This window comes from Dermacentor silvarum, chromosome 4, assembly GCF_013339745.2.
Source record: "Dermacentor silvarum isolate Dsil-2018 chromosome 4, BIME_Dsil_1.4, whole genome shotgun sequence".
Classification (NCBI taxonomy): domain Eukaryota; kingdom Metazoa; phylum Arthropoda; class Arachnida; order Ixodida; family Ixodidae; genus Dermacentor; species Dermacentor silvarum.
This window is the reverse complement of record NC_051157.2, coordinates 15,971,276-15,987,053: the sequence shown is the minus strand read 5'-3', so window position 1 is coordinate 15,987,053 and position 15,778 is coordinate 15,971,276. Positions and strand designations below refer to the sequence as shown.

At 49.1% G+C, this 15,778-nt stretch overlaps 1 protein-coding gene across 6 annotated transcripts in view; it reads left to right on the top strand.

The window, feature by feature from the left end:
* LOC119449521 (microtubule-associated protein Jupiter) overlaps positions 1 to 15,503 on the top strand; it is an 87,222-nt gene extending 71,719 nt beyond the window's left edge. For 4 of the 6 annotated variants that reach the window (XM_049665281.1, XM_049665280.1, XM_037712707.2 and 1 more), the window contains 3 exons: positions 6,572 to 6,927; positions 11,220 to 11,282; positions 14,234 to 15,503. In XM_049665281.1, coding sequence (XP_049521238.1) covers positions 6,572 to 6,927; positions 11,220 to 11,282; positions 14,234 to 14,331 — 517 coding nt within the window. In that variant the 3' untranslated portion in view covers positions 14,332 to 15,503. The remainder of the gene's footprint in view (positions 1 to 6,571; positions 6,928 to 11,219; positions 11,283 to 14,233) is intronic. The other 2 variants (XM_037712708.2, XM_049665282.1) reach the window with 2 other exon arrangements.
* The last annotated feature ends 275 nt before the right edge of the window (positions 15,504 to 15,778 follow it).

Here is a 15,778-nt window from a genome sequence, read left to right as displayed (position 1 = left end):
TACGTTGCTAAGTTGGGAGCGTCCCGGGAAAGGAACGAAAAAAAGAGAACAGCGAGGCTTTCTTCCGAAACTATTAACCGGCTCAACCAGCCAGCGCCAGGCGGGTGTACCTTGATTTAGCTCGGGAGATAAGATGGAGAGGTCAGAAGCAAAACGCTTCCGACTACTATATTTCACTTTTCAGGAAACGAGAGGCGCGTTGTAACGCACAAGCACTAACGCCCGTAACATCTACAACTGTGGGTTAATAAACATAAATTCGCAGCAATTCATAGCGAAGAAGACTGTGCCGTCCATAGCTCAGCCGACGAATAACTGAGCGTCGAAGAAGAGCGCACAGAATAAAAGACGAGTCCTGGAATAAACATACAAGGCTCGAAGCACAGAAGGAGAGTACAAAATCAGTCTCGCTCATAAAAAGAGAAAGCGGTGCCTTGGCGGGTGACGATGCGACCGACACCATCGCAACGCTTGCTGATCGAAAACCATCACCAAAAGAGCAGAAGATTTACGAGTCCGCACGGGATACGTAATTGGAGAAATTGCTTGAAAATAAGATTAGGAAGTTGGGAGGAAAGGCACGGGGGCTTCAGTGCGAACTTTGCGCGGACGTCAGCTCTCCGAGTTAACGCAGCAAGTAAACGGGATGGGTCCTCAATCTCACGAGAGCATCAAGAGCGCCGGTCCCCCCAGCTCGAGCGAGGTTGTTCTCCCCCAACAGACGGAGTGCATGCAGCTATACGAGTATGCGTACTCGCGGGTCCGCAATATTTCTGCGTACGTCGATGGGGAATAGGCCATTAGCAAGAGAAAAAGGGGAGACGCGTGCTCACAGCAAGTGGAGTCATAAAGAAAAGCACTTGCACAAGCGCAGGCTCCCGCCCACCGCCTAACCTCTCCGAACCCCGTACCCCACAAACTCCTTCTACATTGTGCATCATTAAAACTATGCAGCAATAGAGAAACTAGCGCTAACCTATCACCACTTAGAAGCACGGCGCATTGGGCTAGTTGGTGACTTTCCATGTTGCTTGGGTTACAGCGCAAATGCAGGACACAGAAAGACGCGACGAGGACAAGTGTTGCACTCGCCGTGTCTTGCATTTGCGTTATACCCAAGCGCTTACCAGTACTGATGTGGCATACCGATGCACATAGTTCTTCAAGGTATACGCAGGGCATTCTATATTTCTAACTGCGTATTCTGCCATCGCTGGCCATGCACGCTGAGCTGTTAAAACGAAGAGCACACAGGGAAGCCTGTCTCGGTGCAATTCGCTGTACTGCGAATTTTTTCTTTACTGCTCAATCGCGCATGCTCAGGCCAGTTGCGCGCTTGAAGGATCGTCACGCACCGCCCGCATTGTGTTTACCGCGCCTTACAGGAGTTCCGAGCCACTACAGCTAATTAACGTAAGCGCCTCTTCCTCTGTTGCCCGCTCGTTAACGCACATTTGATGCGCTCGTGCGCAGCCCAACTCGTCTCTTGCAACCATTACGACGCCGGCAGCTTGGGCGCAGCAGTGAATTGTGCACTGGAGGTAGCTTTCATTATAAGAGGCCGATATAGAGGCAGGGACGAGCCAGCGACCAAAGCCATATCGCCTTTGCTATACGCAGAAGATGCCTTGCGAACAACCCGAAGCACAAGGAGTGATATTTGAGATGCGTAAACAATCGCGGACGTCTTCATTTCTCTATATATAAGGCAATGATCGTCTACTGCTAGCACCGCCGAAACTCGACACTAATTTCTGCAGCAGACTATAGCGACTGCCTCAGCACGCTTCGTAGTAGCATCCACAACGCTGCGTCTTTTTGTAAAACAAAACGAACGCAGTGCTCGCACCGCAGCCCCTCCCCGGAAACCCCCTCTGCGCCCGCCGGCTGTCAACAGGGCGCAGAACTCACTTGCCGGGGCATCCGATAGAATCAACAGGAACCCCTTAAACTGGCGCTGTTCCTCTCGCTCCCAGCTTTGGGGCAGTGACTCATGCACGCCACTGCCTGCGTCACTATGCGGCGCTGGCTACTGGCGGCCGTAACTCGCCAGCCCACCCAGAGCGTCCCCGATTTCGATTATGCTGACGCGACCCACTCGAATATACGGGCGACCATCAAGCGAAGCACGCGCGCTTTCTCTCTTCCGATGGGGTCTGCCGAACGGGAGGGCAGCTTGCGTTCTGGCTTTCGATGTAGTCGCGAATAGCATTTCGTACGCGCCATCACGATGCCATGTCATTGACGTGCCGCTTACCCGTCGTCAGGACTGGTCGGAAAGCTGAAGTGGCTTAGACAACGTGAAAAGTTGGGCATAAAAATATGATCGGGATAGTACAGATTTTTGTGAGCAAGCTTCTCCGCAAAGCAAGACTAGCGTCTGTGGCGAAGCTCGCTTGCCGAGTGTTCTAACCGTAAACGTTATTTTCTTTTTCTTCTTTTTCTTTACTCGTCAGTGTCTATGTAGCGTAGTGTAGAGCAGAATATGACCTTATTTACCGCAACAACGACATTGGAGACCAGCTATATTCCGTTAAGTTAAACATGTCGCTGTTAAATCAACAACTGACATCAACAAAAGGCGCCATCGCGCCCGCGGTCAGCACCACCTAGACTAGAAGTTAGTACGGCACGAAGCTCCAAAGAAAAGCTGACATGCAAAACGCCGAAGCCCTTATCTAACATATCAAAACAAGAAAAAAAAAGACTGATTATACGATATATGTTCGAGTTTTTGCTACGAGTTACTTTCCTATAGTCAACATCTTCAGCGCATCGCCCCAAAGTGCCCCAAAATCCGAACTTTCATCAACAGTTGCTGTTATGTGCATGCGTACCAACGTCGCGGACAACGCACCGGTGAAATCAACACACATGGAGATGAGAAACCTTAGGCTGGCGTTTTGCGGCACGTCTTATTCTCGAGTCTCGCGATATAATCGCAGTCACACTCGCACGGAGGCGTCGGAAACCACTTCCTCGAAGTCCTTTTATCAACGCGACGCCGTATGCATACCGCTGTAAAATGAGCTCTGGCTGACCTCTCGGGGCAAAATTACTTCACGTTTTTGCTTCCGCTCTCCGCTTACTCACTCTATTTCTTGGAACAACGCGAAATCTTATACACGAGACGCTTGCGCAACGCATAACGCGCATAATGCTTTCCGATCACCTTTCCCGCAAATATTCCGCCGCCTCGCGCGCCACGAATATACTCCGCGTTTCCGTCGAGAACTAGTGCCAACCTATTCTTTAATACTTTGATGCCTTTTCCAGCTGCGTCTGGGTTAGGCCACTGCGAGAATAAAGGAAAACAAGAAAGCCGACAAAGGAAGCTTTGACAGTTCAAGAGCTCGTTTGCAAGCGAGAAGCAATAGCAATTCGGTGGCGTAGAAACAACGGACGAGCAAAGATGTCCGTATTATCGTACACGTGCCACTTAGACACACAAACGCACGAGCCAACACGTACACCAGCAACCCTTCGCCATTTGCTTCTAGCTGCGGCGTGCACGGCAAAGTCAGCGGCGGCACAGACTCGTAAATTTACTGCGGCAGCACGCAGGAAGAACAGAGCGAGAGGGAGAAATAAGCGTTCTCGGTTGCCGCTGTTGCTCGAAGCATGAGCGGGCTGCTCTCGCCAGCACCACCTGTAGCGCGCCGTCCCTTCCTGGAACGGCAACACCGGACGCTGGTGCTGCCGGCCCTTCTTCCTCCTCCTCGTGCCCGTGGTTACCCCGCGCGCAACGACGTCGGTCCCGTAATAATCGAGTCGGGCTGCTGCCAGCCGGGCGACAGCACCCCGCTCCTCCTAAGTCAGGCTTAAAAGCCGCCGGCCAGCAGCAGCTCCTGACTCACATGATCCCCCGGAAGCCAGGTTGGCTCACGTGCGCCTACAATAATGATCGACCCGTTCGCCAACGGGGGGCCCCTCGCCCGCACCCTCTTCTTTTCTGTTGACCGCCTGCCGCGACCGCACGCCGCTCGCGCCGGCGGCCAAGTATGAGTCAACCACGATGGTCTGGCGACACCAAAGTTTTACGCGCATTCCCTCGTCGTGGCACCCTTCCTCGAAATCTAATCAGCTGACACCCTAGGGAAATCAGCTTTGTGCAGCTGCGCTTCACAATGCGAGAAAGAAAGGAAAAAGCGAGCGCAGAATTTTGAGACAGGCGTGAGGGTGCGACAAGATGGCGACGCAACTCGTAAATATTTCTGCTCAAAGTTGGCTGATCATCGCGTTGGCCGCGTGTTCCAAGCGGCAGCCACATGGAGCGCATTACCGGCGTATTTCCAGCGTCGCGTCGTCCAGCGCCCGTGCATACTGTGGGTTATCTGCTTTCCATCGATAACCGCGCGGAAAACACTACATAGGCGAAATTTCACCATGGTCGTTGTGCAGCGTAATGTGGAAGCACCGGCGTCTGGTGACGCCGCGCCTAAAATACCGATGTTTTTATTCTGCATTTTACTGTTATTATTTCTTTCCTCTTTGCAAAGTCTTGTTGCTTTCAGCGAAGGCAATGTGATTATCCTTCCTTGAAAAGCTCACCGAAAGTAATGCTCTGGCACGTTTAGAATGACTGACCGTGAAGGAGCCAATATTGTAGTACATATTTAAACGAACGCGAAAGAAAGGTACATCATTAATATAGAACGCTTGGTAGAACCTGCAAGAATTGATGCACATAAGGTCAAACTGTTGATATTCTCATTTAATGGTGCATCTTACCTGTGTTGTTGCTTATATAGTGAGCCCCTTTATGAAATTTGACCCGCGAATTAAGTATCATTGTTGGACCAAACCATTCGATCCAGGACAGCCCAGCGACCGCTTAGCTTATCGCTTTTGCTACAACCCATTTGCTATGACCATTCTCGCCGCAAGAGACTGGACATTATATAGGCATGCGGAAATTAAGTTATCATTCATTCCCAAATTGCATACTTCTGATGGTACCGTTCCAGTGGCTTAAGCCTGGCGCGCGCAACGCTAGATGACAGAGCCGCTCAGAACGTGATGCCACCCATGGAAGAAGAAGAGAAGACATCAAGAGACTGGAAAAGAAAGAAAGAATGAAGAAGACGACGGGGCTCCCAAGCGTGCGACGAGAGGGGAGCGTTCGAGCCGAAGCTTCGTGTTCCACTTGACTCAAGAACTCTTTGAGCACGGCTGTCTGCGTGCGGGTGAAAGCGGCGGCCGCCGCTCCAGACAAAGGTTTCGTGTAATTACTGGCTTGACTCACTGCGGGGCCGAGGAAAGCGCGCGCACGCTCCAGGGAGCGCGCACACTTGGGAGTCGACTCGCGTGTGCGTGCGTATACATGTGCACGTATATACGTCTTTTGTCTTTGAGGACGAAGGACTTGGGCGGTGAGTCTCTTTTCTCCGGAGCGACACGCCCGCCCCTCTCCTGGCGGAGGAGGACAATGGGCCACAGCGTACACAGGCACCGGAAGCCCATTCTCACTTCCTTCCGGAGACGCTGAATTCGTCGCGCCCTTTTCAGAGGACCCTGCCCGTGTCCTCCGGTCCCGCCGCGCCGCTAGAGACCATAGCGCCCGCGCGACAGCGGGGCGTCCCTGCGACCGTCAGCCCTGGACGAGCGAGCAGACCGAGAATGAACGAAGACTCACGCGACAATAGGGTCTCTGTGTCATTTCTACATTTTGTTTCGTTTCTATAACAAGCTTTCCGAAGAAGAACGGACGACTCGCGTTCTTGCGGCGTCGCTTTTTAATCAGCGCAGGGGAAGATGCGCTGCTGGGTGCTTGCGCGTGGCATATCATTTATGAATTGTTCTTCTGGCGAGTCATGTAGGAGGGGCCCCCTTTTGTATACCCAAGTTGCGCAACTCCGAAATATGGTGCGTTTTATGATCCCGCGTATCTCTCGCTCGTCCATCACATCGCTGTCTCTCCTTGGCGAATACTCCTTTGTCCGCGGTGCGTGCGCACAGCGTGAAGCCTGTGTTTGTGCTGTCCAATGATTATGTTATAGAAAGGCGCAAGTGGACAAGCGCAACCCGATGAATGCGCCACCGGGTGATTCAGGCGGGCCGCGACGCGCAGGTACATACATCGGATGACGCTGTGATTATAATGCTGGATGAGACTGTGATCTGTACATGCACTGAGGGGAGCATGAACGTACAGGCCTTACGTTGAACCCCTCGATGAGGATACGACTCAGGAAGTCGGGTGTTGAAGCTGACGTTGTGTATACTGCTCTAATCTGTGGCGCGGTCTGCAGATGCTCTTTAAATGTATATCTTGAAGACTGGAATACCAAAGCACGTTTTCGCCTTTGTTTTTGCAATGAGTCTCTACAGTAATGAACGTTGCTTCAGAGGAGTGCTATACCTGTGTAGCGTGTAGCGTGCCCGTGTAGGCTGCTGTCAAGCAGTCCATAAGTATTCCAAGTTCACTATTGAGACCGCTTGGTTAGTCTGATACGTGACTCACCATAGCGTGTATATATTTTGTACCCATACCACCGTTCAATGCTGCTTGATTTTACAATATGTCCGGACAGCGCAAACTCACGTTCCCCTATTCCCGCTCTTTGCGCAGGGTGATCAAGCCCCCTGGCGGCGACGACAGCGACATCTTCGGCGTGCGCTCCCCGCAGGTGCAGTCGAGCGCCGAGCCTAGCACGCCGCGCAGGGTCAAGAACTACCAGCAGTCGTCCATCTTCACGCCCTCCGAGGAGGACCTGACGCCGACGACGCCCTCTAGCGGCGCCAGCACGCCCACGCGGCGCCGCATGAGCGACAACAGCCAGGAGCGCCTGTTCGGCTCGGAAGACGTGCCCACCCCACGGCGCGTCGTCGACCGCATGAAGTCCAACATCTTCAGCGAGCTCGACTCACCCGCGCCACAGGCCCCCGCCCCGGCATCGGCCTCCAAGAAGTTCGGTGAGCGACCTTGTAAGGGAAGCCTCTGTGGGCATTCATAGGGTCAGCAAGAGCGTTAAGTCCACGGCTGAGTTGGTAGTACACGTTGCAAGAAGCAAAGAGCGCAAAGCCATAAGGGTGTACCGTTTTCTCCCCGTTGCCTTCCTGTGTTCTGTGTGGTTTTGCGTTATCCTTTCTTTGGTGTGAAAGGGAAGCTAAGTAGAGAGAAAGGGGAAAGAGATGGTCGTTAACGGAAAGGGGGTCCTTTGCACAAGGGAAGCGAAAAGGGACCTATGGAGAGAGGAAAATAGATGAGTAGTGGAACGCCAATCGCGAGTATGTACGTGTCAGTCTCCCAGCATATATTGTGGACCTGTGGACTGCAGGAACTACATCCTTTAGCGCAGACCTCCATTGAGACCACCGCCTTAATGTATTTTGTTTTGTCAAAGGGTGACTGTCGATTCTTTTACGCAAACATCGACTCAGTCTTGAGTGCTATTATAAACTTCGGAACGTGTTTTATGCCAGGAGAAGGCTTAATTGCAGAGAAATGAGTAACTGAAGGGACCGCACAATTATCCAATTTAAACCACCAGCGATACACGATGTACTTTACTAAAAATCCCGTGCTTCGCCAGCATTCTCAGAGGTCACGTCCTGTATGGACATGACCGAAATTTTAAATACTTCGGTTTACTTCGATTGGATAATTTATTATTGATTTATTAGAAGGATTGCGGTCGAATGTGCGGTTTATTGAGATTGTTGGAGCTTGCCTTGTCTTGAGAACTACCTACATAAGTTGACTCCCATTAATTCGACCTCGGCTTATTCGGCTTTAGCTCAACTCGAACACACTGGGAAGCGAGAGGTCATACATTGCTATAGAAGGAAACCTCGTTTACTTCGAACGTGAAAGCATGCCTTTTCGGTTAATCCGACCTCTAGCGTTGCACACTCATGCGCGCGGCGGTCACTGAATGCTCTAAAACACAATTCAGCAGACGGCGATGCTACTTCCCTAAAGGCGTGAAACTGTTTTATTTTTACATTTCCTTGGCCGACGCTCCTTCCGCCCGTGAACCATCCGTTCGCGCTTGTTTCGTGTCGTGTCACTCCCTCCGCATTCAGCACCTGCATCGTCCGTTCAGCATGACGACGCGTGTCGATTACACAGCGTTTTCCATCGAGGTCAAGGAAGTGATTCTTCAGGACGTTAACGAAGTTGTCCTCAGTAAGAAACAGATCAGCGAGAAATACGACCTGGTGAAAAGCAGGCTTGCGACGTTCATAATAAGCGAATGAATTAATGAATTTTGCCGCTGTTTGTTAGTTCAACCTTTCGGATAATTCGACCGAATTTTGCAGTCCCGCAAGGGTTGAACTAACGGGAGTCGACACGTATGTGGTCCATCGTCTGCCTTAAGTTCCCATTGTAAGCCAACCGGGACCCGTGGTGATGTTCTACTTTACAAGATATATCCAGCTGAACGAAGTTCCAAGCAGCATTGCATGCGTTGAAAAAACAAAAAATCTGATTTTTTACCAGTTTTCCGCTCTATATTTGTTTTAAAGGCAGAAAAAAGGGGGTATTCGGCATTCAAAGTCTGTATTTTCGAACATTAGTATTAGACTGGAATATTACAGCATTAGAACAGCCCTATTTTCGGCGGGTTTGGCTTAGCGACGCCGTGCTGAGCAGCGACTGGTGCACTAGTCAACGTTGCGTATGATTGGGCGCCGTAGTAGCATGCCATTCGTGACGCAGACCACACAGAAGTGCAGATGCGTGTGAGCACGGTCATAGCATTATTACCTTAAAGTTCGCAATATAATTTCTAAAGATGACAAGGTATGATTGTTATTTTCATCTCTAAGTAGAGAACAAACTTATCTGCCGTGATCACAAGCTGCATGAAATCGGTGGCGTACATGTGGCGCGCAAAGCGTAGCACGTGGCATAAAATGCGTCCGCAGCGCACAGCACGCGCCATGACTTGAGTTGCCTTTGACCACGTTTGCATTTGTGTGGCTTTATACATTGTATTTCTCTTCTCTTTTTTTTTTCGATTTACTTTGAGACGTTGTTAGTGCTTTCAGCAAAGCACTAACGTTGGACGTTGCTAAAAAATTTGCTTTTAGTGCGTGGCAATTGACTGCATACATATTTTTGTCTACTAGCATCATCGACAGACTGTTTCAGCGCTGCATAGTTGTGCAACACAATACTAAAGCTATGCTGCGAGCATAACCTGGTTCAGTAGGCTTCGTTATCAGTAGGCTTCGTTATCCATATTGGAGCCGATCTAGTCTCGTAATAACAGTTCAGTTTGCATTTCTAGCGATTATTTTAGCGCTCTGAAACAACCAATCGAATATGTCATGAAACTGACACACGTTTCAGCTGTCGCGGAGCCTTGTCGTTCATATGAAACAAGATTAGAACGTAAGGAAACACGTTTGATTATACCCACTTAAACGTCAATTTGCACAGAAATTTCCCATCAGCTACTTACCGGGATTTTGCCGGCATATGAGGGCACACGACGTAGAAGCTCATAAGCAAAGCACATTTTTACATCATGGCTCTTGGCGACATCTTGTGACCATTTATCCAACTACAGTAGACTTTCGTTAATTCGACTCCAGTTAATTCGATTTTTCGGTTAATTCGATACACACCGAAGGTCCTGGTCAGCGCTCATAGATTTCTGTGCCCAAACTTCCGTTATTTAGATCTCAAAGTTGGCCTTCGCCGGATAACTCGAACTTAACTGGTCAACTGCGCCTGTGTTATACAGCTGTGTTATGTGGTGAAGAATATTGCAATTTATTGAGGTGAAGCATACCAAGAAAGGAAAGGGCCCACTGTCACGGGTCATAGTACGCGTTTCGTAATTATACAGACGCGAATGCGTCGTCCTTGGTCATATTACCAGCAGCTGGACGCCTAATAAGCATACTGGCAGCCATTCAGAGTTGTTTCTGACGTTGCTGTGGTGAGTTGAGCCCTTGTTTCAAACGCCCGCCATGTGCGTCTCGTATAGGAGATCGTTAAAGGAGCCGAATACGCGTTCCTTACTTACACGTGTACGCAAAGAGCACCGAGAAGCAGAGGAAAGCCAAATGTGTTTTGGGAAAACTAGCGAAAACGAAGGCGGTAACATGAAAAAATTCAGAAAGTCGAGGGAACGTTTAGGGGAGCCAACAAAACAGCGGTGGTATATATAAAATTTTCAAGGCCTGCCGGTAAACGTATTAGCCGTCTCGGTGCTCGTACTGTGACCGGAGATGGCGTATGTGTGCATGTAAATTAAGGAACGCGTGCTATGTACCGTAACAGTGGCATCTTTTACCACCGCATAACACGGCTATATTGCGGCTAAGCTAACTTTAAAGGCAAATACTGCCAAGTGAATCAACGGCGTGTCCCGGCGTTTTTTTCTGCCTATCCGACCCGCCGGATAATTGAACCAGTTTTGTCGGTCAGTATTGAATTAACGGAAGTAGACTGTACTGGGTGTCCGAAACGTAACTGTGCAGTGAGAATGGTGGTCTTAAAATTTGAAGTTTTACTTACAGCTGTGCAGTGATCACTACAGGAGATGGTTAAAATGTGCACCACCGGCTTTAAGACACGTTCGAATACGACGCTGCATATTGTTAAACACTTGATGGAGGGTTGCGAGTGTTATCTGTGCAATGTGTAGGGTAATGGCTGTCTGTAGCTACTGTGAGCATTGTTCTCGTGCATCCGTCCTTTGAGTGCACCCCACAGACGTTACCAGACGAACCACAAGGCTGGCGAGATCATATTGCACGTGAAACTGCGATGTCACGCAATTACTACCATTATTTTTTTATTTTCTCACTGCACAGTTACTTTTCGGAAGTTTCAGCGTAACAAGGTAAAAACGCCCTAGTGGCGCCACAAAGCATCACAGACACGTTTACGCCAGCAAATAAGTTGCTCATCGCATTATGAGTTTTGCATGCTTTGGTTGACACGGCGTTGCGGGATGTGGCGTACGAGCACTGCTCTAATACTCCAGTGTGCGTCGACATTACACGCTATGCTGAAACACTCTAATGGCGCACATGCATGTTGCTGTTTGTAAACGGAGCATTGTTTATTCTTTTGTCCGCGCCTACTGCCAGGCAAGAACGACCCGGAAATATGACGTATGCTCTGCATCGCACTTGTGTATTGCGCGAAGGCTGCATGCATTGCAACGCTTACGATATACGATCGCGGCTGCATGCTGAGCTTCTTTTCTTTTTGGCTGGCCTGGCTGCAACGAGTCTTGCACGCTTTCTTGCAGTGTCCCGCAACCCGATCACAGGCGATGTGTACCACGTCAAGCAAAATGGCCACGGCGGCATGAGTAAGTAATTCGAGCGGGACACATGATTTCTAGAAGAACAGAAGGCGCATCGATGCCCAGTTCTCTAATTGCAATTACTCGAGGTGATTCGCAGACAACGGCATTCAAACGCGCACGCAGTCGCAGACTATGAAGTTTTCCACCCCACCACATCTCCTTCCTCCTCCTCCTCCTTCTTCTTCTTCTTTTTTTTTCTTGGAACTGCGCGATGACAGAAGTGGCAGAAAAAAAGAATCGACAGCGTGGACGCTATCCTGTTGAATAATGTTGTTCCCAGAAATTGACACAAACCAACGCCTTCTATGCACAAACGCGCGGTGGAGCGATAAAAATTCAAGTGCACTGGAAACAGATCATAAGTGAAAGTAAGGGGAGTGGTATACGTCAACGATTAAAGACAGCCCCCTTGCAAGGGCAGAAAAAAATAATCAGGAGCAACGAAGAAAGAAAGCGTTAGACGGGATATCACACATTTTCTGTTCACTATTTAGAAATATAGAAGAGAAAGGAACAAGAAATAATGTGGGACATAGAAGAGACATTAAAGTAGTGAAACATTAACATGGTAATCCATGTATGCTTGCCCTGTCGATTCCTGCGTCTTTTCCTACACTGCTTTCACTGTAAACGTTCAAGAGAGAGAGAGAGAGAAAGCGAGAAGCAAAGGCCGCGAGGTTAGCCTGGTTTGCTACCCTACAGTGGGAAGAGGGAAGAAGAGGAAACAGGAAAGGGATAGGAAGTGATGCGCGCGCGCAAACCTCGCTTATTACGCGTTCAATGGCATTCGCGCAGCCCAAACGTCTCTAAAATGCGCAGGAATGTTCTGCTGGCTTCCTGTGCGAATGACAGTTTGAGTCCAAAGTCCTTATATCTACTTCAGTGATCTGTCATCCAATCGGTTTAGGGTACCTCGCAGATACCGTGTTTGGTAATCAAAAGAAATGCTGTAGCACAGGATGTGTTCAATGGTCTGGTTTCGTCTGAACCCCAAAACCTACACGAGCCACTGTCCCTATCATGGCGATAAAGTAACAGTAGGCGTTTGTAAACGCGTTGTCCCATCCCCACAAGTGACACTGTAAGGTTGTCTCGCAGCGAGATGGACCAGGCGGCAGGTCGAAGTTGCAAAGAAGGCTCGACGTAGCTACCTTAAGCCTTATTTGAACCTTCGACCTGCCAGGTTACCTGAATATGTGACTTAATTACTCTTGCACTAGTACAGACGTCATTCACATATTCCGGTAACCTGTCGGCAATACAATTACAATGCGCTCAACACTCTGCAGTATGCGTCACGTTCGCGTACGAAGGCAATGTTCGAAACCAGTGGCTTACTAACCTATTCACAAAGTGTTTCCTCTCTTTCTTCATTCGGCCTGCTTCTCCTTGACCGCCGCGCGCTTCACTCGCTAACACAATTCGTTTGGCGTTGTGAATCCAGGTCGCATCTGGGCGCATACACTTATGGCTGCGCTACTTACAAGGTGTTATCATCCCAAAGTTAGCAGAGGCAATGTAGAAGAAACGATGACTTGCTGTTATCATACTACCGCGCAAGTAACACGCAACCTTACGCGTTGTGCTAACGTTTAACCACTACGACTGCGCGGGACAGTTGAACAAAGTGCCTTATACAGCAGCCTCTAAGTTAAAGGTTTGTAAGTGTTTACTTATAAGATCTCGTGGTGCCCGCCACGCGGGCACACGATTTCGCTGGCGTCACAATAATGCATCAATCCACGCTCGTGTACTAAGATCTCGGCGTGCGTATATCCTATGATGTCGTGGCAGGTGACGGTAGGGCGCCTTGACGCCATGTCGACCACATGAAAAGGAGGCATTCAGTCCATTCAAAGACAGGAGCCCTAGGCGTTAGCCGAGTGCTTCGTTGTACAGATCCGCCGTTAAAAGACTGGAGCTTTCCGCACGGGTCTTTTCAGCTCGACTGAAACATAGGGGCTCGCTAATGGGCGTGTAACCAAAGATGCTAGGTTTCCGGAAATATTTAATGGCCTGGAAAGTTTTTCCCATTTTTCATTCAGGAAAAATCGTAGATAAACTAGATTTCACACTGTCCACTACAAATATTAGTAGCAGGCCGATTTTGTACGATATGCAGGTAAAAAAATGTGTCCAGACTGTCAATAGGGAGTTTTATAAATATGGGAAATCCACCGAGCGTCGCAAACAGAGAGCAAAAGAATGCAAATGGCGACAATGAAGTTTGTGTTCTCCGTACGCAAAGTCGCTTGGGCATGCTATTTCTTAAACTTTCTCATAGGGAGTTTTAGATTTGGCACACCTATATAGTTTAAGGACGCGAACCGCCCGGTTTGCAAAAGAATGCAAAATGTATGCAAAATGAAGCAAAAACGTTACAAAAAATTCAGGGCGTGGCGCTTCGGGTGCGCAAAGGTCCCCAAAGCCGTATGGGTGGGCAAACCCTGAAACTCCCTAATAATACATTTTATTCGCTTGACGAGAAATGCAAGATTAAGCGGATCCGCCGCACTCAACGTAACACATGAAAGTAAATTTTGAACAAACACTGTAAATGTTTCGAAACACAAACACGTAAAACAAAAATCTAGCGCACTACCTCTGTCGGTATCACTACTTTCGCTTGGGGGCTTCTCGTGGTCCTCTTTATCCATGAAATGTTGAACTTTTACGCTTATTTCTGGGGGATGGAAATTCTGGCCAATTTTTCAGGTACTCAAAACATAAAGCAGGAAAAAGCTGTTTTTCGTAATGTATTTGGATTTTGTGTGTGTGTGTGTGAATAAATGTACTTTTATTTTTTTTAACCATTCGCATGTCTACGTATAATAAGCACGCGTCTAATCAAGGATTCCTAATTGAGCGAGCGTATAACGTTGGAATGATCTCCCCTTAGTGTTCCATTTGGAGAGATGGACACCACTTGTATCATGCTCTCCTTTCTGATGCAGACGGGTACAGCAGCAACGGATCAACTTCACCCGTGGACTCGCCGCCCAACGGCCACGTCCAGTACGCTCCCGGAGGCAGGCCGTCGGGAGGCTTCTGAGAAGGCTGCGCGTCTACGGCGACGAAGACTACTGCCTCCGAGTTTCTTTCTGCGCCTTCCTCTCTACTCAGCGACGTGCAGGCAGTGAGGGGCCAGAGTCGGTCGGCTGATTAGCACCGTCAGCGTGTTGTAGCTTTAGCCAGTCTTTTTATTATTTTTTTTTATGCCGTCCTTGGGCGCGGCGGGGTCTTTCACGGGGACAGCTGAAAACTCTCCAATAGCATCGTCCGCTATAATATACACGTCTCGTGTCTCTAGCTCTTCTCGCGGGGATATCAGGATTTATACTATACGCGTCGTCACGCTACGAGTTTTTTTGCAGAAGCAGCGAAGTTGCGCCACCCACAGGGAGCCCGTGGGGCCGGCCGAGCAATGTATACGAGGCACGCTTTCTGTGTGTTTTGCTGTAGCAAAAAAACGTTCACTGAAAGTCCGCTACCGAGCGTGTATACGCGTCGTTCAGTCCGAGCGTGTTCCCGAGGAAAACGTGTACAGCCTCGAGGCAACGAAAATAAAGAAAAACAAGCGGTGAATAAAAGCCACGATTCGTATACAACGCGCGAGCGCGGCCCAAGCCCTGATCGGCCACAGTTTTAACGGCGCCGGTGACAAGATGAACGGGAAACTGGGGTACAAGCAAACGAACTCTATTTTGTGTACATATAAAGTGGAGTGGTAGCGCGAATGTGTGTTCACAGAGCAGCGGTGAGAAGTTTCAACGCGTTTCTTTTCTTTTTTTTTTTTTTTACCACCTCTGCTTCTCGACGCAAGCAGTAAATAAAAAGGTGACATGCGTGCTTTTTTATAGTCTCGCCCAAAGCTATGTAGTGTGGTCGTTTCAAAGTAGGCATAGAGCTTCTTGTACTAAGAGAGAGCCGCGCGCAAGGTATACTGTCTGTCCACTCCATCCATCTCACGCTTTTCTATGCACTCCCGAGGTTCTCGCTGTTCACGTGAAGTGTCGACGATCGCGGGAGACCTCGGCAGTTCCTGTCATGTGTACACCGAACCTGTATCGCAACTACTCCTCCATGTCTATCTTCTCGGCTCTGTCATTTCTTATTTTTTGTTTCATTCGCTGCGCTCTCTCCTCTCAAAATGATGCCGCATAAGAGTATGTGCTGTACTACGATTTGTATCTCGCAGTATTTTTAATAAAGTATTGAAACGCATTCCTCTTCGGAACTCCCTTGATTCGCAATTGCTTCCGCAGGAGCGGAATATATGAAAAGAACCTTGCGTGCCTTCGCCCTCTGATGCAATCAAGGTTAGTTGTCTGTGGCGCAGATGGCGGGAAGCCGAGTACCAATCGTACAGCCGCTCTACAGTCCGGTCAAGGTAAGTAATGTAATAGGGGTGTGCGAATATCGAATCGTTTTCGAATATTTCAGAACGTCAACTGTGCGCAATCAAACATGGAATTAGAGCAAAAGTTACGATAGATTTG